The sequence below is a fragment of the Vigna unguiculata genome, chromosome 3, assembly GCF_037176805.1.
Source record: "Vigna unguiculata cultivar grain cowpea cultivar isolate G323 ecotype 2 chromosome 3, ASM3717680v1, whole genome shotgun sequence".
NCBI classification, from domain to species: Eukaryota; Viridiplantae; Streptophyta; class Magnoliopsida; order Fabales; family Fabaceae; genus Vigna; species Vigna unguiculata.
The window spans coordinates 63,680,275-63,705,265 of record NC_140794.1 but is presented as its reverse complement, the minus strand read 5'-3'; the positions used below and the strand labels follow the sequence as shown (position 1 = coordinate 63,705,265).

At 29.4% G+C, this 24,991-nt stretch overlaps 2 protein-coding genes and 1 pseudogene across 3 annotated transcripts; 1 reads left to right on the top strand and 2 right to left on the bottom strand.

Moving 5' to 3' along the window:
* The first annotated feature begins 3,573 nt into the window (after positions 1–3,573).
* On the top strand, positions 3,574–4,436 carry LOC114176791 (CAP (Cysteine-rich secretory proteins, Antigen 5, and Pathogenesis-related 1 protein) superfamily protein). The gene has a single exon (XM_028061952.2). It carries the CDS (start codon positions 3,727–3,729, stop codon positions 4,231–4,233), a length of 507 nt encoding a protein of 168 aa, XP_027917753.1. The 5' UTR covers positions 3,574–3,726; the 3' UTR covers positions 4,234–4,436.
* Positions 4,437–12,352: 7,916 nt separating this feature from the next.
* Positions 12,353–13,210, bottom strand: LOC114176520 (pathogenesis-related protein PR-1 pseudogene; annotated as a pseudogene). The gene has a single exon (XR_014993976.1). The product of XR_014993976.1 is annotated as a pathogenesis-related protein PR-1 pseudogene (transcript).
* Positions 12,353–18,912, bottom strand: CIPK21 (CBL-interacting protein kinase 21). The gene is made up of 15 exons (XM_028062829.2): positions 18,608–18,912; positions 18,459–18,521; positions 18,289–18,360; positions 18,089–18,196; positions 17,935–18,006; positions 17,791–17,844; positions 17,582–17,707; positions 17,395–17,484; positions 17,180–17,305; positions 16,982–17,089; positions 16,779–16,898; positions 16,571–16,636; positions 14,432–14,506; positions 14,250–14,359; positions 12,353–14,161 (listed from the first exon to the last, which is right to left on the bottom strand). Exons 1-15 carry the CDS (start codon positions 18,893–18,895, stop codon positions 14,104–14,106), a joined length of 1,536 nt encoding a protein of 511 aa, XP_027918630.1. The 5' UTR covers positions 18,896–18,912; the 3' UTR covers positions 12,353–14,103.
* Positions 18,913–24,991: the final 6,079 nt, after the last annotated feature.

Sequence of the window (24,991 nt, the reverse complement as noted above, 5' to 3'; positions counted from 1 at the left end):
AAGGTTAATCCTCTATTATCTTGGGCCCAAACCGTCCCAAGACTAGGACCTCCTGCTACTCTCACCACATTAACCATTCTGCTCTACGTGAACGTGAACAATTATTAGAGTTCAGGATACCCTCCTTTATTTAGACATCTCCTATATCAAGGTATACACTAGGCATATATATATATATATATATATATATATATATATATATATATATATATATATATATATATATATATATGTCACCAAGAGTTTCCCATGAAACTCCCTCCCCAACACATTCCACATGCCTTACAATCACCCAATTCTCATGAAATTTCACCAACAAATATATCATGTTTCTCATTTCATACTTATCACATGCATACCAGCATTCAATCCAACAAAATCATAGCTTATTACCTAACAGCTCTTTCATTCCAAACCCATTCAGGCATACACACCAAGCATGGCCAAATACTATGAGCAAAGAAAATAATTAACTCAAATATAGAGTCACATCAGCCAACACACCAGTCCCTATCGCAACATCTCGCCCAAGCTAAAGGTCCTCGCCCAGGCGAAAGGGTTCCTTTCGCTCAGGCGACCCCTCCCCGCCTAGGCGAGAGCGCAACAGTGGCCATTGCAAGGTTCCAGCGGGTTCTCGCTCAGGCGACAGCGTCTCGCCTAGGCGAGACTGCACCTCGCTCAATTATAAAACCAGTCGCCTAGGCGACAACACGAACTGAAAACCAGGGGTGAGTCCCTGCTACTCTCGCTTAGGCGAAGGTCACTCGCCTGGGCGAGATTAGCATGTTTCTCACCTGTTAGCACATGCAACTCCTCGCTCAACCAACATACTCACGCACCAAACATTCATACACAACCATCATACATCATTCCAGCATCACAGACCCAAAGACAGTTTAGAAATAAGCAAAAAAAAAGAATTTAAAACACCAAGTTTCTAGCTTCCCTTACCTTTTTGGGTACTAACACAGAGAACAACAACCAGAGCAAGAGCAAACGAGTTCCGGAGCAACTTACAGAACTGAAACCTACATAAAGGGTATTAGGGAAAACCTAAGACGAACCCAGAGTCTTTTAACTGGAAAGAGGAAGGATGAAGTCAAGGTTCAACTTACCCGAGAGTATTAAGTAGAGTAGCTAGTTGGAAGGAAAGGGAACTTATGCCCTAGCAGAGCCTTAACTGGAGTTCAAGGGAGAGTGAGGGGGGAAATCATTTCTGCAAAAGGGACAAGTGAGAGTGAATGAGCTGGTAGAAGGCAGGGGTTCCCTACAAGGCTGGCCTTAGGCCTACGAAAAGGCCAGGCCCAAAACTCACAAACTGAAAGAAAATGGGGGCTTACAGATCTCATATAAATACTATAATTAAATATTTTACAAAATAAATTATTAAATTGATCATTTATAGATAGTATTGAGTTTGATCTCTTATCTTTCAAAAGATTAAATTTAGTCCGTCTTTTATTTATGTTTTTAAAGGAAGTTAAAATGATTATTTTGTTAATTTAAAATGAAAGTTGTGATGTTTTTATTACATTATTTTGTAGTTAATAACTTGAGTTAATTTTGATTAGATTATAAGTAAAACTTTTATTTTAGTTTTTTTTTAATTTATAATCCAATGATTCAATTTATAAATTACGTATAAAATTTTAATTATTCATTAAATATATTTCATAACTTTATTCTACATTAGTATCTTATAAGAATTATAACCATAATTATAACATTTTCTAGTTAGAGATCAGTGACATTAACGAGACCTATTAGATATATTATGTGAGGAGTGTCAATCCTAGTTATGAAAAGGTTAACCCGTTTGTACAATGACACAAAATTCTTTTATAATCGCCCTCCTTCAGAGGAGGAGGTTCGAACTCAAAACACTGGATTCATTGAAAAACTCTGATACCATTGGTATAAAAAGATTAACCCATTTATTTATATAAGAACACAAAATTCCTTAAACAATTTATGCCCTAAAAGTCATGACATAGTTTTATTTATTATATATATATATATATATATATATATATATATATATATATATATATATATATTCATCTCTAATCATTTTGATTTTCTATGTGATTTATTGAATTATATCAGGATCTAAGATTTTTTTTTTCATATAAAACCAACATAAAGAGTTCTACGTTTTTTCTTATACAATGCCTCGTAAGACGTCATATTTATGCTAGAATGGGAACTGTTATTATAAGTGAACTTAATCAAGAGCAAGTATTGATCCTAACTACTAGAATCCTCTAGTACAACAAGCTCTTAATAAATCTTTCAAAGATCGAATGATTCTTTGTCATTGTCCATCATGATGATAAACCAAGCTAAGATGGAGTTTAGTTTCCAAGACTTGATGCATACATTCACAAAATTTTGAAGTAAGCATAAGATCTCTATCATATACAATGCTAGTTAGAACTTCATCCAATCTTACAATTTCTCTTATGTATAATTTAGTTAGTTTCTCCAATGACTACATAATGTTAATGGGTAAAATGTTAGTAGACTTTGTTGGCCTATCAACAATAACCCATGTGGAATTAAACTTTTGAATAGTTCGTGGTAAGCTAACTACAAAATTCAATTATTTACTATCCTATTTTCATTCTGGTATATCCAAAGATTGTAGTATTTCTGTTGATATTTGATGTTTTATCTTAGCTTTCTAACAAACTAGGCACATATCTATACACTGTACTACTTCTTTATTCATCATGGATCGTTAAAGTATTTTCTTAAGATCTTATTACATTTTTGTTGTGTCCTTACATGCTCCTAAATTATTATTTCATCTAAAAATAATCTTTGTATTATGTATAGATTTTATATGAAATTTGTTTTTGAAATGATTTAATCTAAGATTTATTTGCTTTAGTTTTTTTACAACATTTTTTTTCATATCTAAAATTTTAACGACTTGTACTTTGAAATACTTTAAATTCCCCCTACGTATATACTTATATTTTTCTTTTGAATTTCTTTAAAAGAAAATTATACTTACTAATGCATCAAAATTCATCAATATTATTACATATATACAAGATTAAAATAGATTAAATAATGCAATTAGATAGCAAAACGTAACTTATGTAATATAATCACACATGTCAAAATGAGTCCCTTTAACTAATCATGTGACTAACATATCATATCACATGTCAGGCCAAATTATTTATGTCAAAAATGATAAAGCCACGGGAAATTTAAATCGATTCGTTAAATTGAAAAAAAAAAATAATGAAGAACCAAAATTCTAGTCAAGCCCTTTATTCTATGGTTTGAATGAGATCATTATTATTTTCAAATCGAAAGTCGTTCCCAATAGTGGAGCTCAATTTGCTTGAAAGGTTAATAAAATTGGTACACATTATCCAATCACTCGGACCATAAAAGTATCCCATGTGCAAAAAGAAGGGAATCTCAACTCAACTCAACGTCTTTGGCCTACAAACGTGGAAACTAATGAATAGCTGGCCAATGAAAATCTAGGGAATGAAAAAACAGAGTAACTGACTATGGTTTCAATTAACTACATTTCCTTTAACCAAGAATTAAAAATTGCAATCATGGTCGAACATGGATGCCACCAAGGCCAAAACAGTTGACAACATAACCACTCTCAAACTCTAATCTCAGCCCCCACCACTTTATATAACACCCCTTCCTCCTACCCACAGAACATCCTCAAATCTCCAACACAACATCAAAATGGAACATTGTTTTTCCACACTAGCTTTGTTCCTGTTGCTAACCACAACCACCCATGCCATTGTTGTGCCAACCCAAAACCAACCCAGAAGCTTCGCAAACCAGTTTCTGATCCCCCAGAATGCAGCACGTGCGTCGGTGAGGCAGCGTCCCTTGGTGTGGGACTACAAACTGGTACGCTACGCCCAGTGGTACGCAAACCAGAGGCGCAGTGATTGTGCGCTGGAGCATTCGAATGGACCTTACGGTGAGAACATATTCTGGGGCAGTGGCACGGGGTGGAAGCCAGCACAAGCTGTTACTGCATGGGTTGAGGAGCGTCAATGGTACAATTATTGGCACAATTCTTGTGCGGATGGACAGATGTGTGGACATTATACCCAGATTGTGTGGAACACTACTAGGAAGGTTGGTTGTGCTAGCGTTGTTTGCTCTGGAGGGAAGGGCACTTTCATGACCTGCAACTACGACCCTCCCGGTAATTACTATGGAGAAAAACCTTACTGAAAATTCTGTAATTATAAGCTCTGAGACAAGTCAATAATGTATTAGGATCTTGCCCATGTTCTCCTCTGGCATATTAGTGTTGTCTGTTTGCCATGTGGGTTTAATTGTGGCTCTGTCTCTCGTGTCTTCAATCGTGTAGCTAGCTACTCTGTATCCTTGTTTTTATTGCTTGTCTAATATCAAATCTAAATGTCTCATAGTAATATGTTTTCTTTTCGTTTCTTTTTCGGATTTTGTTTTTATTTAAGCGAGTCCCACGTAGCATTTTAAGTTTTTTTTTTTTTTTGCTTCTAGCTAGATTTGTGTCGTACTATGATCATCATAAGCTTGTGTCTGGTTGGTCTCATTATTTCCTTTCAAAGAATGTTGCTAATGTAATTTTTGATACAAAAAATTAAATCAAATTATCAAAATAGAAAGAATGGAAGGTAAAGGCCAAGTGGTGGTAGTGGTGGTAAGCACAGATAAAAATGGAAGATAAAGTTGTGACTTGTTGTAGTGGTTTTAATTTAATCTATTTTCAATTGAATTAGTTAGCAATTTAGTATATATAATGTTTGAATACCGTTAGTGTTGGACTAAACCGATTGTTAATGAGTTGACATAAAAGTTGATTAAAAAACCAAAGAAGCATATGCTTCATCAAATGAGAAAATTTAGGTTAAGATACCCCAAAAACGTTTTACAATTTTTTAAAGTAAGAACTGTATAAATTAACTAAATCCTTCTTTTTTTAAGTTTTAAAAGATAGTCTTATCCCTTATCAATTAAAAAAATACATTTAATAAACATAAATTATTTAAATTAATTAAGAATATAAAATAAATTCTCCCAACTCTAATGAACTCATACGTTTAAAGAAGAAAATGATTTTATTAAATAAAAAATTGTAATTACCTTCCAAAAGTTTATATATAAATACTTTTAATAAATGACATTCAGGAAGTTATGTTTTCAATAAAATAATGCCTACCCACTAATTTTCTTTAAAATAATTATTTAATAAATTTAAGTATGTATTTTATAACTATTTATTTTTATATTAAAATAATATTTTCCTGAATGATATGACTTTTTATATTTTCATAAGATAATTTATAACTGAGCGATTATATTTTTTATACTGTAAATATATAATAATTGCATCATTCGGTTTTTTTAATAAAAAAAATATTTTTAATGTTTTAAAACTAATTTTTATTTTTTAAATTTTTTTATTTAATACTAAATATGTTAACTTTAGCTATAATTAAGGAGGTGATGAGTGTCATTTTTTTCAAAACCATCAAATAAATTTATATATATGCTTAAAGACTAGAGAGTATGAGTATTAGTATGTGAAAAGCATAATAGTGGTAGTTTAGATTTTAGTTATTTGTCACATGAGTACTTAATTCCTTACACGAATAGGCCCAATTTTGCGTAGTTATAAAGATTTTATGATAAAATACACCTCTGCATCGTGTCTTGTTATTTTTTAGTTTCCTAAGTTTTGAAATATCATTTTGGTATCTTATTTAAATTAAATTTCATTAAAAAAAAAAAAAAAGAAACTCCGAGCACCTCGAGCTGGCAGAGTTGACAATCAGATACACTTCACATGGAAGGATAAATACTTTATTCCAACCTTGACTCCAATGCTGGGATTTAAGTGTTTCTTCAAGTAACACAATGCGTAAAAACAAGTAAATTGAAAAACAAGTGTTGTCCATGCATGAAACCATGTTTTGGAAAGAATATTTCCATTTGGTTGCTCTGACCAAGTTGTTAATGTACAAGAACTCTTGTGACATTGCAGTGCAACCCCAACATCGTTGGGTTCACACACTGTATATGTTCTCACTATCAGACCTTTCTCTATTGAGTTGTTTAGACAAGATACTGTATATGTTTAATTTTGAAGATCGAATTGAGGAGGAGAATGAATGAATTTAAGTAGATTAGACAGTAATTTTTGTATTGTTCACTTAAAAATGATTTAAAGGTAAAAGTGAGTGGATTTAGAAGTAAAACTTTTGAAAATTCGTAAGTGATTTGATTTATGTGATAGATTAAAGATTAAGTTTAGTGAAAAGAAAAATATGATTACCAAATTGTCCTTGATTTTAGAAATAATGTAAAATTATAATTAGATGAGTTATATTTGTTTTACAAAAATATTAAAATGAATAAATTAAAATAACATATTTTAATAAAAAAATTTAAAATTAATATTACTTGTAGTTTCTTTACTATTATTGAGAAGAAATTTTCGTGACAATTTCAAATGTGTACAGTATAAAATATTTGCGTGAATTAACTTTAATTACAAAAAACGAAAAAGTTAATGGAGGACATAATTGTAATTTGGACAATATCACCATCAAATCTTTGCAGAAGAGATAAGACAAGAAAATAAAGGAATCCCACTATTCCTTCCTTTTTTCCTCTCTCAAAGTGAACAAGTGAAATCACCTAAAAATCAGTCATCTCTCTTCCGCGTGAATAATAATTACCCTCAAGTGAACAGACCCACAAGTTGTGGGTTTAACCGAGGAAGCATTGGTAGTGTTAATAAAGGTCCAACAAAATAAGTTATATATTGACCATATGTACTTACTTTTTTACAGATCTTTTCATAAAAAATCACCAAAGAGATATAATATTAATAAAATATAAGATCAACTCATATATAAAATTCGGTGCAAAACCTTAAGATAAGTGTTCAACCGACATATAAGGATTAACATCATCTTCAACACAAAACTTTAAGGTAATAGGTGCTCAACTCAACTCACACATAAGATCAACCTACATAAGGATTGACACAGGTCAACCCAGCGAAGGTCTAACAAAATAAATTGTTAAACATACCTAGGGATGGCAACAGGTCGGGTCGGGCATAGATAGTGCCTATCCGCAACCTGATCCGCAATAAAAAATTATGCCCGTTACTTGCCCTGCTACCCGCGCAGGTACCCTTTTAAAAAATACCCGCAAGTATTTTAAGACCCGCAGATACCCGTAAATAAAATGTAAAATAAAATATAAATTAAATTAAATATAAATTTAATTTAATCTAATAAAATATAAATTAAATTTTAATTTTAATTAAATATAACTTAAGAAAACATAATTTTAATTTTAATTTTTTACGGGTAACAGGTACCCATAGGTAAGAATAATATGATACCCGTACCCGACCCGTTTATAAGCGGATATTAAAATATTCGCTACCTACTACCCGCGGGTAGCAAATACCTGTGGATACCAACTATCCGTTATCGATTTTATCCGCAGATATCCACGAGCACAAATATTTTTGTCATTCCTAAGCATACCTACCTTTAGATAAATCTGTTGAAAGAGGATCACCGAAAAGATATAATACCAATGTAATATGAATCAACCCACACATAAAGTTTGACACCACATTCGGTCCAAAATCTTATGATGAGTGCTCAATACCACACACAAAGATCAACACATTAAGATCTAACAAAATAAGTTATTGAGCATACATACCTTTCGATGGGTCTTTTAGGATAGGAATCAGGATCATCGAGAAGATCAGCGGTGGAGCTTCATTGGGGCATGGGTATGGGAGAAAAATGATTATACTATGTGTTTTTTCATAACCATATTTTAATTGGGACTTGATTGTTATTGATTTTTCTTTTAGTAACTTTTATTTTATTTTTTTTTAATTAAATTATGATAAATAATTTCTTAGTCTTAAACTTCAAAAAGAAGTAGGTATATTGATGAAGAATAAAATAATATTTGTATTTTTTAAAAGTGATTAAAAGAAAGTTATCCGCGACGATGAAAACAATACGAATTCAATATCTTATCTTTACGTATCCTGAATCATGATACAAATGATTATATTGTTCAATTAGAAGAATGTGTTTTATACTAATTCTTTGAAACATGTTTATATTTACATTGAAAAATAAATAGTTTAAAATGTTAGTTTTAGTTCAATTATTGATGAGTTCAAAAATTTAAAAAAACGAAAGATAATCCTTTGTATATGTGTAATTTCTTTTGTAAGTACATTTATACTAAATTATTTATTCGTTTTTATTGTGTTAGTGACAATAATTAAATATATAAATTTTGAGTATATTATTTTGGTTCTCCCAAAATTATTGTTCAAGATCCACCACTGAAAAAGATATAATATCAATGAAACATAAGTTCAACTTACACATAAAAATCGACACCACCTTCAAACAATAAATTTATGTCTTCATTTTTATATAATATTCAACTTTTTTATATTTAATTAATATAAGACTTGAACTCACTTAAATCTTTAACTATCTCATCAACGCATGCCCAACAACCCATGCAATGTACTAACGCATAAAAAATTTAAGAATGTTCTATGATGCTTATTATGAAATGTTTTAATGCTTCCTGTCAATTTAACAAGTAGGTTTCTTGAGTTAAATAATATTTCGGAGCATGCTGGTTGATAAATTATACTAGATAGTGCACACCATGTCATGCCGACCAATTTCATATGCATAATTATATTTTTAATTTATAAATAAATTAATAACATGCTACAAAGAGGTCAGTCCAATTTCCAGAATTTTATACCATAGATGTAATCTAATAATTATTTAACCTTTGATTTATAATAAAACTATACATTTCATTATTTACAAATTTGTTGTATACAAACATGTTTCAATTACTGCAGTCGGGTACAAAATCAAAGTTAATTTTGTAAGTAAATAAATATCATTAGATAGTAACAGGTTCTTTATATATTTTACCATTTTAAAATATCAATAATTTCATTTTAACTTTCAAAATCAACCATCAAAGCAAACATCTATTATGAAGGATTCAAATGAAGGTAAAACTTTTTTTATTATTATAGACCTTTGTACACACAAATGTTATTACACATTTTTTTATTAACTATAAATGATAATGTATTAATAACTGATAATAATTTAATATTATTAAATTAATATATAAAATAAATTTATATTTATTAATTATTAAAAATAAAATAAAATGAATAGAAAAATTAATTATTGATGAATTAAAAAAAACAATTTTTTAAAAATAAATATTTTTTAAAAATTTAATAAATAGTTATATTATAAAGAATAAAATTGATATTATAAAATATAAATACTTCTTTATATATTATTATAGATAAAATATAATTAAACATGTCAACATCTTTTTAAAATAAAATAAGAAACAAATTAAATATATATATATATATATATATATATATATATATATATATATATATATATATATATATATATATATATATATGCACCTCGTTAGACTGCAACAAAAACGCAAAAGAAGAATGTACTCAAAATGAAAACAAAAAGAAAGAAAAATGCAAAAAAAATACCATCCAAGGCACGGGGTTCAGCGACAGACAATAAGCGCAGCGCGACCACACTGGCGGAAGTGGTGGCGGAATGAGGCAACGCAGAAGTGGTGGTGGATGGCATTGTTTCTCAAAGAAGAAGAAAAAGGAGTAAGTCCAAGAGAAAACTGCAAAAGAGTGGTCAACTCTGCACCAAATTTGAAAATTTTTATCCAATAACGTTCTTTAGGCCTCAGTTACTTCGAAAATCGGACCTAAAGTCTAATCTATCTCGGTTATTAATAAAATCAAAGTATATGCTCTCGTCATGTCTCGATTCTACGTGAATCGAGACAATTTAGCGTATAAAATAATTAAAAAAATGTCATTTGTAAATTAAAGGTTTAATTATGCTTTTGTTCTTCATTTTGGAGTCAAAATTTTAAAATGGTATCTAAATTTTTAAAAGTCTCAAAATGGTCATTTTTTTTGAAATGTCTCACGTTTGCCCTTCCCGTTAAGTCAAAGGTTGACGCCGTTAGAGAGAATGCCACGTGTCAGTTCCTCGATTTTTTGAATTTTTTATTATTTTTTTTTAATTTTTTTTAATTTTTTTAAAAAAATCAAAAAATTACCACGTGTCAAGCTGTCATCGTGCCACGTGGCAGTGATAGTGACACGTGTCAGTATTACGCCACGTGTCATTTTGTTAGTCTCAATTTGGTCCCTTTATTTTAATTTGTCTCAATTTAGTCCCAATTTTTGTAAAAATTCAGCAATTTTGTCCCTCTCCAAATTGAAATCAAATTTAATTTCTGTATAAATGTACACAAATATTTTCATCAAAATTGATATTTCAAGTAAATATTTTTAACCAAATTAAGTTCATTTAATTAATATTTTACATTGAACTTTATTTAAAATGGTTTAAAAGTTGTTAATAGAAAATAATGTTAATGGAAAAAAAATCATAAATTACCTAGTTCATGTTACAATAAAACACATATAAATCTAAAATTTGAAAACAATTTTAAGTAAAGTTGAATGTGAAACATAATTTTAACTAAACTTAGCTATGTTAAAAATATATAATAAAAATATCAATTTGAATAAAAATATTTGTATAACATTTATATAAAATTAAATTTTGTTTCAATTTGAAGGAGGACAAAATTGCTCATTTTTACAAAAATTGAGACTAAATTGAGACAAATTAAAATAAAGGGACCAAATTGAGACTAACAAAATGACACATGGCGTAATACTGACACATGTCACTGTCACTGCCACGTGGCACGATGACAGCTTGACACGTGGTAATTTTTTTGATTTTTTAAAAAAAATTCAAAAAAAAATTAAAAATAAAAAAAAAAATTCAAAAAAAATTAATCAAAAAATTCAAAAAATTGAGGAACTGACACGTGACACTCCTTCTAACGGCGTCAACCTTGACTTAACGGGAAGGGCAAATGTGAGACGTTTCAACAAAAAAGGAGACCATTTTGAGACTTTTAAAATTTTGGGTACCATTTTGAGATTTTGACTCCAAAATGGGGACAAAAACATAATTAAACCTAAATTAAACCAATTTATAGGTCTTGGGCAAAAAGAAATTGAATAAGAATAGGTTTTATTCGGTTGGGTTTATATATATATATATATATATATATATATATATATATATATATATATATATATATAAAACATTTGTTTTATATATATAAAATATTTGACATCATTTTTAATTCAAAAACTTTAAGAGAATGGTGATCCTTTTTAATTATAGTTATGTTATTAGTCATTCTGGTAGTTTTATATATATATGACATTAATCTTACACATATAAGACATTTGATACTATTTTTATCATAAAATTTTAAGACAATTGTGTGATGGATTTTTATTTTTATATAGTATTTAACTTTGTCTACTATATCTAATGTGAAACTTTAGACTCATACTTAAACTATTCTCGAATACTTTGATTTTGAAAGAATTGAAATTTAAACCTTTGAGTTCAAATTAAACAAAAATAAAATATTAAATTTTTTTTTATAAATTTGAGAGTCATTAGACTTGTTCTCGAAAAATCGAAACATTAAACTTTTTTTTGTCTCTGTTATTAAGTTATTAAGACAATCGAAACATAAAAGTTCATTTAAATTGTAAAATTACTACTGCATTTTGATATATTTGATTTATGCAAAAACCATGGCATATAGACCGATTTAAAAAACAAAAAATGTACCGGTGAGTTTACCCACCCCTGTTAACCGGTGGATGACATTGCTAATGATGCGTGGATCTTTTACGACTAAAATGGCGTGTTTCTTTTACTGTGTCATATTTTCTCACATTTGCTGCTCAAACACTGATTCCACTTATATAATTAACTTTTTATTAACTCAGTGATTGAACAGAGAATGTTTAACAACCAAGATTGATTGAGTTGGACATAAACTTGCGTACAAAATTAAAATGAAATTGGTATTAATAACTTTTAACAACTTCAATTGGTATTAATAAAGTGAGCGGTTAAGGTTATATAAATAATGGGTTGTGTGTTGGGTGTCCCGATAAACTAAAAGCACTGGAAAATGCAGTCAAGTAAGCCATGCATATCAGACAACTCAAGCTGCCATAGTTGACAAATCAGAAGCAGATCACATGGCAGGATAAATATTTTATGTCACTTTTTACTCCAAATTTAACAAGAAGCAACACTCACTTCTTTTGTACTTTGATTTATTATTGCCCCAAGTACTGCTTAATGATTAATTTAATCAATTCCACAAAATTATCCCACTCATGTATATATACTAGTACAATTTATACTCAATTCACACTCACAATAGCAAGCAGTTCAGCAATACATAATCTACCACTGTTTTTTCATTCTAGCTACATGCATAATCATGCACACACATAGTTTATATAAATCTAATATACAAGCACACATAGTTTATATAATTTAATAGGGTCGCTCTCCAACATAATTGCCCACGGGATCATAATTACAAGTCATGAAGACATCTCCATCGTCGCATACAACCCGTGCACATCCGATTCTTCTGGTGCTCTTCCACACTATCTGAGTGTAATGGCCACACATCTGACCCGGAACACAGGAATTAGTGGCATACGTGTAGTACTTCTCTTCATCAGCCCACACTCTCACAGCATCAGAAGGTGTCCACGCCGAGCCACCACCCCAGAAAATGTTCTCTCCAAGCTTGAAACCATTTTCCGGAAAAGAATGTTCCAGTTTACAATCTGCTTTCCTTTCACCGGCCCACCACCTCGCGTACTGCTCCAGCTCAAAGTCCCACGTCAGTGGAAGCTCCCACTTGCTTGCTCTCACCAAGTTGTGCCTGAACAAGAACTCTACCGACTCCGCCATGCAACCCCAGCATAGTTGCTTCGACACCCTGTATATGGTTTCATTATCAGGCCTTTTCTGTTGGCTCAATTGAGGACTGATTGGGAGAGTGTTAGCATTGCTGATGAAGGTGACAAGAGCTAGAAGCAAGAACAGGACCAAACGGGTTTTCATTATCATCACTTGGGTTGGTGTGTGGCACAAATTTTTAGCTATGCAGCTTAATTTATAGAGTGAACTTGGTTTAACAATGTGGTTGGAGTTTAGCTAGTGTTGGAAGGGGTTATATTATATCACTTGCCATTTAGGTGCCGTGAGGAATAATCGCCGATTGTTTAAGTGATTGCTTAATATTTTACTATTAACTACAACTTCTAGATGCTGTAGATTGTTGAGATATCGAGCGTTAGCTAAACGCAAGTGAAGTGTGGGAGTGAGAAATGTAGACAAAGATTATGCTGTGTGATCGATGATTGTAGGTTCCCCCGTGAGCCAGGTTTCTGTTCTGCCCGTGAGTTCTCTTGTCCTTATTATACGACGTTAGTGCCCACCATGGTATGTTCTAGAATTAACCACGTGACACGTGTCACAACTCAAGCCCCAAAGCACTTCCACATGTCTAATGTAAAAAGCTGATAGTTTTACATTCTTCAAGGAAATTTTTGTCACGAGTGAGCTCCTAAATCGGTTCTCCACATCTCTCTCTGCTGTAAAAAAACTAGCAGCTCACAAACCAGAACAGCGATGTGGCATTGTTTATGCTGTGTCTGTTGCAATGTGACATTGTCATATTTGTTATAATTTTTATATGAAAAATTGTTAAGTATACTAATGATTTTCATAAGTGATTTTCATAAGTGGCCATTTTGGTTTTAGTTCTTTGAATTAATTATAGCAAGTGAATTAGTTTTACAGGATGTGCTCTGGAAATGCCAATATGCATTTTTCGTTATTTTATATAATGAAGATGAATGAAGAAGAACAAAAGAAAAGAAAACCGAAAAGGAAATTTGCTTCCAACAAGAAGATAGATGAAAAGGAGAAAAGAAGAAAAAAAAGTACTTATTGCTTCCATCTATAAATGAAACACTTTGTTTCATCCTTCTTGTTGAACTTCCATGAACTCACCAAAACAGGGAGACATGGATTCACTCCACCTTCAAGAAGATTCGTAGCCACGAAAAAGTTTTCTATCTTCACTTTTTGGCTCTTCATAGCTGAAATTGATAATTGAAAATGGCCAATAATCAGCATATGGTGGCAGTGGACAGTATAATCACCATTGAGTTATAAGCTAATAACTACCATCCAGCGTCGTGTTTTTTTCTCTCAGAGGCACATTGATCTACAGAATCTTCGCTCTGTGATGGCACACCGGGTTTTTGCTTCACCAGATTTGATAAACTTTCACAAAACTGATAATCAAAATTAAAATCAGTAACCAAATTCATGAGCTTGCATATTCAGCCAAGAAGAAATTTTCTTACTTTGTTGTACGTTCTTATATCTCCAGTAGATTTTGATATTTCTACAACACAGTGAGTTGGAGCAACTTCAATCACCTGATAATTCTCACAAATATACACAACAATTGAGCTTTCTTTAACAATGAACAAAAAAGAAAGGAAATTAGGGAGATTATGACCTATTTCTGATAAAATTAGTTTTTACTCATTTTTCTTTTAAAAAACACGTCGGTATTCTGTTCAATTCAAAGCAACTAATTGTTGCTTTCACTTTTTAAATTCTTTATGATGACTTTGAATTTAGAAAAAATAAAAATAAATTCATCAAAATTTATTAATTTTTTTAGTGGTAACAAATTTTAATAAGGAAAATTGCTCATTCCTCTAATTTTTCAGGCCTATATTTAATGGTGTACCAAACTATGTTAGGGATGTATGTACCCATACATCTGAATAATTGGATACAAACTAATCCAAACTTATATTTAGATGAAAAATCATTTTTTCTAAATAATTAAATTATAATTCATATTTTTTTTTAATGACAATACTTTGAATGTTTACAGATTTTAAAATTGGTATTTCCTTTCAAAACAATTTAAAATTACATATAAAAATTAGGAATTAAGAATATTATACATCAATTATGTATTAAAATTAGTACACTACAAACTTTATTCAACACAGCAACAAGAAGATATAAAAATAATAATAATTATATTTAATGTAAAACATCTTTATAGCAAAGATGATTCAATTTCATAATTATTAACTCTAAAGATAATATGTTCATATATTATATTATGTTTCATATCACGTCACGTGTTTCATGTCTTTAATTTAATGCAAAGATAAGAAATACATTAACATAGAGATATTATAATATTTTATTTCATGTTTTTTTAGAGGAACATATACATAAAAGTTGTTGAATCAACCTAACTAAATATATCTTAATATTTAAGAAACACATGTTAGTTTTATATTTATTTATACATCTTTATATTAAAATATAATATAATATTATATATATATATATATATATTAATTTTAAATTATTATAAATTTGAAATTAATTTTGAAATATCTGAAATATTTTATTTTAAAAATATATATATTTAAATTTAAAATTCAATTTATTTATTTAGATTTAGGTTTATAAAAGTTTTACTTTATTTTTTAAATATAGATTTGGATTTAATTCTAATCCATTTATATAAATTTGGGCTGAATTCATTTCAATCCTTCGACCACCCTTTGTCAAAAGGATAGGCTAAAATTGATTCGCTTCTTGAGAGCTGTTAAAACGGGTAATTCAGTTCGACCTATTACGGGTTGATGATTTAGTGAGCTAACTCAACCCGGCTCACTTTTTATTGAACCAACCAAATTTGAACCCGGTCCGGTCCATCACGGATTGACGAGTTAAACGGGTTGGCTCACGGGTTCACTTAATTAAAAAAAAGTATAATTTTTTTTTATTTTTTTCAGTCAAAACTAAATTGTAATTCTAATTAAAATCTAAATAAACTTTAATACCATCCAAATACAAACCAAAATATAAAAAAATACAAATTATTTATGTGTTGGATAAAAAAAACAACCTAACATGACCCAACTGTAAAGCCCAACTTAATAAAACAAATAAAAAATACTTGTGTGACCCTTTTATCTACAGGTTGGTGAGCCAACCCGGCTCACCACGGGTTCAACCCAAGTGAGTCGGATTCTAAATGAGCCGGGTCAAAAATTAACCCATATTAAAATTTGTAAAAAAATTTCAACCCAACACGATCCGAATCCATAATAAGTTGGGTTGACTCGCAGGTTCGATCCATTTTGAGAGCTCTGAGCTTCTTTTGCAATAACTCATACAAAAATATAAAAAATTAAGATGCATAATTTAATTTGATTTATACGAGTCTAATTTTCTTATACTCTTATTTCCATTGAAGTCATAAAATAAATAAAAGAAAATTATAATATGATTTTTATTTTTTTATTATCATTTTTTATTTTCTGACGTAATTTAACGGATTTCAAAATTCTTTCTAAAAAAATAATAATATGTTAATCAATAATTTTTATTAAAATACATAAAAAAAAATAATGAAAATAAAAAAATGGTAATCACCGTATCATTATCTATGAATAAATTACCTGAGCTGATAAGTATGATCTGGAACACCTGGTCGTGGCCATTGTCTGTTTCGGTTGCAATTTTATCTGGCATCAGGATTGAAAATTGGTTTTGTTTGGTAACATTTCCAAAAGAGAAGGAACACTTTAACAAGCATTCATTTCAGAATCAAAGTACCACACTTCATGAATGCATTAAAGAATCCGAGTAGCATCGTTTATATTATACCTTAAAGTTGCTAATTTTCTCTACCGACAGTCTTGCATCGGTTGCAGCAGCTTCTATTTTTTCCATCGTTTCATTGATAGTGTGTTTGGATCCCATCCTTTTTGTCTGCTTTTTTTCCTCCTAAACCAGAAACTCACAACATTAGCATTTTTAATGGCTTAATAATAAGTTTTACAAATAAGTTGAATCCTCTTCCAGATTACCTGTTCTACAAAAAGACCCGATAGATCAAGATCCTGAGACATAGCTATTAGTTGAAACGCATTAATGAAACTTGAGGACTTAGATACCGTCGTCTCTCTGACATTTTCCTGTAGCACAGATTATTACACAATTTGGTGCGTCACTCCAAGTGAGTTTTTCTACAACATTTTCTAACGTGCTAGTTGCCAACAAATTACCTGAATTGAATTGAAAGCCACATCAACATCCTCCAAGTTAATGTTCTGATCAAATTCAGATGCACAAACAGGCTTGTAATCTTTTTGAAACCACGGATCTTCAATAATATCTGATATAGTTATCCGCTGAATGAGACACAGGAATGGTAAGAAACCATATTATCTACTAATTACACTTTTTAAGTACAGTGTCGTAGTAGTTCCTGAATTTTTACCTTTGCAGCACGTGGTTCAAGTATTTTGGCAATTAGTTTCTTTTGACTCCGAGTAAACCATGTGGGACATTTATATTCTGACTTCCATATCTTTTCACAAAAGAAATTAAGTCATTAGAAAATGTGTAATGTTTGTATCAGAAACAAGGTGTTCTGTAATTTTTATTACTTTGACTGTTTACCATACCTTTCCATATAAGTTCATCAAGTTCTGGTCATTAAATGGTAAATAGCCTGCAAGTAATTCAAAAAGGATCACCCCACACGACCAGACATCAGCAGCTGCTCCATTATACCCCTTGCTCAGTAGAAGCTGCACGTGTAGGAGTTCTAGAATCAATACACACGTGCCAGACCTTTTCTTCTGATGTTCCGAGGAAAGAGATTAAACCTTACCTCAGGTGCTACATAACATGGGGATCCACACCGCGTGGTCAAGACATCATTACACTAATGATCATGTATCAAAATTGGAATCAGTCAAAAAGTACTTGCGATGGAACTAATAAGGATAAGATTCAAAGGAACAATTAATGCTACCTTTTGTAATGCACTTAATCCAAAATCAGACACTTTGAGATTTCCCTTGCTGTCAAGAAGCAAATTTTCTGGCTACAATAGCATGTCAACGTTCATTTATACGTTTCAACACTCCATTTCAAAGAAACAAAAATGCAGGTTGATGCGAACTTACCTTGAGATCTCGATGATAAACCCCTTTGTTATGGCAGTACTCCAAGGCATCAATGAGTTGCTGGAACAGTTTTCTTGCCTCACGTTCATCCAACTTCTCTCCATAGGACTGCAAATCAATTATCACAGTTGAAAATTGCAGAAAATAAAGTACACATATATATAGTATCAGTTTTTCAATTTGTGGATGTTGATTCTCACCAACTTGTCTAGTAGTTGTCCTCCTGTAACATATTCCATCACGATGTATATCTTCGTTTTCGTGCCAATAACCTGTTTCAAGAAGTTCATTGGAAATAAAGGGATTAATTAAATAAACTTCACTAAAATTTTCTGTCGACAGATTGTATATATATATGCATGATATACACCTCGTGAATGCTAACTATATTGGGATGATGCAGAAGTTTCATTGTTCTGATCTCTCTTTTAACCTGAAACATATATCATATCCTTGATTAAGAAAGTTAAATAAACGGTTGTTAGTTGATAAAGGGAAAGTACTAGGGTGAGGCTTTGCCTGAGTCTTAAGATTGTTTTCTAAGATCATATGCTTATCAATGACCTTGATCGCAACCTTCTGACCATTGTTGCCATTGACAGCTAGCTTAACCTTAGAGAAGCTACCTTCTCCAATGGTCCTAACAAGCTGATACTTCCCAATTTTTTTTTCAAACCCCATTGCTCCCCTTGCCAAGGACACTGGTTCTTTTGAATTTTTTTCTCCCTGAATGCCTGCTATATCATTTTGCTGACTTGAGTCCAATTTATTGGAAAATGATATTGTTTGAAAAATATCTTCCGCCATTAGCTGGTTCTTGTAGAACCACAAAAAATGGCGAAGTATATGAGTTTTAATGGAGAAGTTAATTACAGAAAAATTGTGGTTCCGTAGAAACTTGGAAAGGAAGGTAGAAGTGTGCGCGGGAGTAGGTTGGCTAGTTGTTTAGAGTAACGAACGTGATTTGAATGGTAGTTAAATACCGAAAACAAAAAAAATCAAGAGAAAAACATTGTCCCTCTAAGTTTGGTAGTGACCTCAAAAATTAAGAACCATATATTTGGAGAGGTGCTGATATTGAATTATTATTCATTTCCTTAGGTTGACGTCCTCTTAGTCATGACAATATCGCTACCGATAAATTATTGACTTATGAAATGCTCTTTTTTTTGTTAGTTCCTCATTAAATTAGTTTGTTATCAATTAATTACTTTCTTCTTTTAGTTTTTCATTATAAGTATAAAGAAAAATTGCAATTTATAGCTAAAAAAATATCAAGAGATAGACCTTAATCCGTTATAATTAAAAATGACATCTATTTTACATTTAATAATATCTTGATATCTTAATTAATTATATCTTAATAATATCTTAGTATCTTAATAAAGAGATAGACCTTAACCATCTTAAAATTAAAAAAAAAATATATATATATCTAACACACATTTTTATTTTATTTAAAAATATCAATGAATAAAATTTAAATAAAATTATAAAACTTTAAAATTAAAGTTTTAAAGTATAAACAGCATAAAAATTAATTAGCTAATTATTATATATGACAATATGTATTATATTTTTTTAGAAAACACTATTTTAATATAAAATAAATAAATTGATACAAAATATATTACATTTAGATATGATTTTAATGCAAATATAAGTATAAATAAAATAAGAAAAGTGATTGTTAATTTAGTAGTAGCACAAGGACAGCTAATATTTATTTTTAAATTAGCATGATGACATTTTTCTTATCTTGTAAGGATTTTCGAGTCGATTGACAAGATTAATTTTACACAAGATGAGATCAATTTTTTCAGTGCTTGAATCCTTCCATAATATATGAATCCTATTTAAGAAAAACTTAATAAGTATGATAGCAGTTCATCCATCATTCAATCATTCGTTTTCTTTTTTACAAAAAGAATCTTTAATTTTACATTTTCAAACTTTTATTTTTTAATTTCACAATGTTTTTTTAAATTTAAGAATGTTATTTCAAATAAATTAAGAGAACGGAGTGCCAATTGATTAAAAATATACAAATAAAAAAAAGAGAATGTTATTTATTAAGAATGTGAAGAAGATGGGTGTACACAAAACATGTAAATATATAAATGGTGTGAGTGATTTATCATTATATCAAAAGAAATAAATACAATTTTCCCAAAAATTAATGAATATCTTCTGTTTGTTTTATTATTTTAATCGATTCAATAAATTGTCTTTTCACTCTTTTTATTATTATTTGAATTCTATTATGTGCTAATATTAATACAGGATAACTTAAGTTTCATACAAGGACTACTCTAGGATTTGAAAAAACTAAATAAATTTAAGAATGAGATTTGTTTAGACCTAAAACACCTAAAACAATTAGTACTAACAAAATTTTTTTAGATTTTTTTTTCTTAAAAATCTAAAACAATTTTTTTAGATTTTTTTCTCAGACTTTACTTATTTGAGCCTTTAGCCTACCTGGTCTCATATTAAACTTTTAATGATGTGTTTTAGACAGTTTTTTCATGTACCTCCATATTTTTCTTTTACACTCCCATTAGAAATGATACTCTCTAAATTACTCCTCGTCAAAAATATAATAACAATCCCTCCACCTCATTATTTTTAATATTTTTTGAATTGAATGTTAAAAGGTATTTTTAAATTTGAAAAATATCTAATCTAAAATATAAAAAAGAAATTTATAAATTAAGTATTCCGGAAAGTATTTCTAAATTCGAAATTACCTTTCAGAGTATTTATTCCGAAATATATTATAAATTCTGAAACAACTAATCCAAATTCCAGAAAACATTTATAAATTCATAAATACATTCCGATTACCCATTCCAACATTTATTTTTTTGAATTCTGGAATATATTAATGTATTTTCATATTTGAAAATAATTTCCAAAATATAAAAAATAAAAATTCTGAAAGCTATTTTTTGGAAGACTTGTTCTGGAATACAATAATGCATGATTAAGACTTCATTTCATTTTATCTCAATGTTTTAGTGGAGTCCCCTTCTAACAAAAATGAAAGTCATTGGAGATGCTACAAAACATGGTGAATGGTGAGTGAGAAGGAGAATGAAGTATCCGATATGATGGAAAAAGGGGATGCAAGACATAGGTGCAGGGATGCATAAGGTGATAAGGTGAGGGAGGAGCTGCGATGGCAAAAATATTCGCGCTCGCAGATATTTACTGATAAAATCCGTGACGGATAGTTAATATCTACGAATATTTATTATCTATAAATAGCGGGTAGCGGATATTTATAAACATGTCGGGTACGGGGTATCACACTATCCGTACTCGCGGGTATCCGTTACCCATAAAATATTAAAATTAAAATTTAATTTATATTTTATTAAATTATATTTAACTAAAATTAAAATTAAAATTATATTTTATTAGGTTAAATTTAATTAAAATTTAATTTAATTTAATTATACTTTATTTTATTTTTATAATTTTATATTAAAAAATTTATAATATATATATATATATATATATATATTTAAATATTTGTGGGTATGCAGGTATCTACGGGTATCCACGAATTTTAAAAAATCTATGAATATTTTTTAAATTGGTACCCGACGGATAAACAGACAGATAACAGACGGATATTCTTTTGCGGGTAGGCACTATCTTACCCGATCCGACCCGTTGTCATTCCTAACTGCGACACAAGCTTAAGGTTCGGGGAGGAAAAAATTATGGGTTCACTTTATTATCGACTCAAGGGTAGAACAGGTATATTATAAATTAGGAGATGCAAGAAAAAAAAGGGGTGCAAAAGTAGCAACCTGTGTTTTAGGTTTAGCGATAGATCCTGTGCCTTCCGGATAATATGGTAATTTTAGTTTAATTGAAATGTTTACTTTACGTAAAGCTTTATTTTTTTAAAACCACATACGCATTTACTTTGCGTCATTAACCCCTGCGTCACACGAATAATATGTGTGGATCATAGAACCAATAAAATGTGTGAATTGTGAATATATATATATATATATATATATATATATATATATATATATATATATATATATATATATATATATATATATATATTTAAAGTAGTCCGATTCTACAATTATAATTAATATTTGGATTAAAAATAATATTAAAAAATGAATAATTTTGTCTAGTATTATAAATATTATAAAGTATACTAATTTAAATTACAAATATCAAAACAACAGTAGTGTACTAAGTGTGTACTATGAGAACATTGAAGGCTAAAAATAAATGATAACTCGACAAACGGTTCATGACACAGATCCAAAATTAATATGCCAATGATATCATAAATTAAAAATAAAATGGATTGAAAGTTTGTGACTTAATTTTGATATCTTAACGACTTACTTCCCACATCCAACTCAAGTTGAATGTTGAATAACAATTTTAATTAAAAACTATAAGACCATAGATAAATTTTAAATAAATAAATAAATTACTGCATCAATTTATTTATTTTAATGAAGCTTTTTCTTTTCAGATTTTATTTTTTTAATTATCATTAAATTATAAAGATAATCAAGATATTGTTATATTGGCACGAAACTTATGAGGAGTAGTAATAAGATAATTATTTAAGTTGAGTTGGTCAAATTTTTTTATTTAAACTAGTCTTCTGACTACGGATGTCAAAAATATTCGTATCCAGTATCCGCAGATAAAACTCGCAATGAGTAGAAAACATATATTAAAGATGGATACACGCTATTCGCGAGTACGAGTATTTTTGATATCCGCATGTTAACGGGACGGGTACGGGTATCATAGTATCCATACCCGTGGATACCCATACCACTAAACTTTAATTCACAAAAATACCCTTATATATATATATATATGATTTAATTTTTTTAAGCTGCACATCTTGTCTTGTCTTTTGTCTTCATTCTTCTAACTTTAAGTATTGGTACATTGTATTCTTTCAAATACACCCTTTGACATTCTTCTCTTTTCCTTCTTTAAAATTTGACATATACATCAAACTCTATATAGACAGTGATCTTTATGGTATGCTTGTTGTCAAATAGTGAAATCAAAATAAGAATACTTGGCACATAGCAGTTGAGGTTTATTATTTGATTATTTTTCAAGAATCAATCGGAGGAGTGGATTTGTTGATCAAAACACTAATTAAAGAATTTTCATTGTGTTGAACGTTATTTTATATATTTTTTTTTTTATAATTATTTGGACTTGTATAGACTTGAGTTTGTTTGAATTTTAATTAAAATTTATGACAGTGATGTATTTTATTTTATTTTATTTGAATTTATGATTAAATATTTAATTTTTAAATAATTTTGTGAATACCCGCGTGTACTCGTAGATTCTCGCAAATATGAAAAAATTAAATGGGTACCCGCATAACGGATACCCGATGGATATGGGTACGGGTACGAAACATATATTTATCCGGCGAGTAGGATACGAGGGAGCTACTACCCGTACCCTACTCACTTTGTTGACATCCCTACTTCTAACCCGTGCTTACGCACGGGTTCTTTTTCAATATTAAGTAGTTATTTTTTTTTACTAAGAATTTAATTTCTTCTTCTTTTGAATATTTTGTAAAAGGAGATTTTGGTGTAGAATTTGATAATTAAATTTTACTAATAAATTATTTGCATTTTTTTAAGTATAGAAATGAAGAATCGCTGATAAGTATGTGCCTTTAAGGGGGGGAGTTGACTATACATCTACTTTATACGACATTAGTTAGAGATTGAATGTACAATTGTTGTGATAATATATATGTATCCTAAGTAATAATGCATGTAAATGTGAGTGTGGACTCCTGAGTTGTTTAAGGTTTTTTTTTTTTTCATAATAAGAATTTGATATTTTCATAAGTTTTGATTATTGGAAGGTAAATTATGTGTTGAAAATAACATCTCTTATTTATTGATAAAATCTGTTTTTGTAGTATGACGATGGAAAGCAAAAAGGCAGAAAGAAGGAAGAAAAAAAGAAAAGAAAATGGAAGATGGCTGTGGAAAATAAATGTCTTATAATTTTAAAAATTTTGATTCTCCATTTAATTTTTTTGTTCTATTTGTCAAAACATCTGATTTTAATGTTAAAATATATTTAAAATTTAAATTTTTTAATACACAACTATTTTAAAGGGTTCTATAGAAAGACATCACACAAATTGAGTAGAAAATCTAAACTCTAATTTTAGCATTAAAAGCTACATATAGACAAAATTAATTTACAATTTGGATAACTAATTATGAATTAAAATTTAATTTATGTTTAACTTTTGTTTTAAATATATTAATACTTTTTCCTTAATATTTTAAAAGATATTTTATCTTTTTTCTATAAATATGATATTCTAAAAAAAGACATAGAAAAGAATTTGGCTTTTAGGAAACGAATTCTGATACGATTTAGTATCTTTCAACGTGAATAATGATTAGTTTTAGTTGTCCAAATAATGTTGAGTTGAGTTTTATTTGGAGAAATTTTGTGGGGAGTGGAATTATTCAGGTAAAAATCTCATATTTGTAGTTGGTAAAAAAGTTCCACTAATTAATAATTTCGAATTACATTTTTTCTATCTTTCTGGTTAATATTCTCAACCTTCTATCATTATCAATTTACTTTTTCCGTCTCCTCTCTAAACTGAATTTTAATGATTTAAAAATAATAATCGACAACCATTAACAACGATTTAAATGATCAGCTACAAATATAAAATATAATCTATGTATTTAACTTGTGTGTTTTAATTATTTAAATTATATTTTGAATTTAAAATAATCTATTTAAATTATGATACAAATTAATTTTAAATTGAAATGGTAAACCATATCTTAGCAACAATCTTTATTATTGGTTGGTTAAAATTGCTGAGTAACA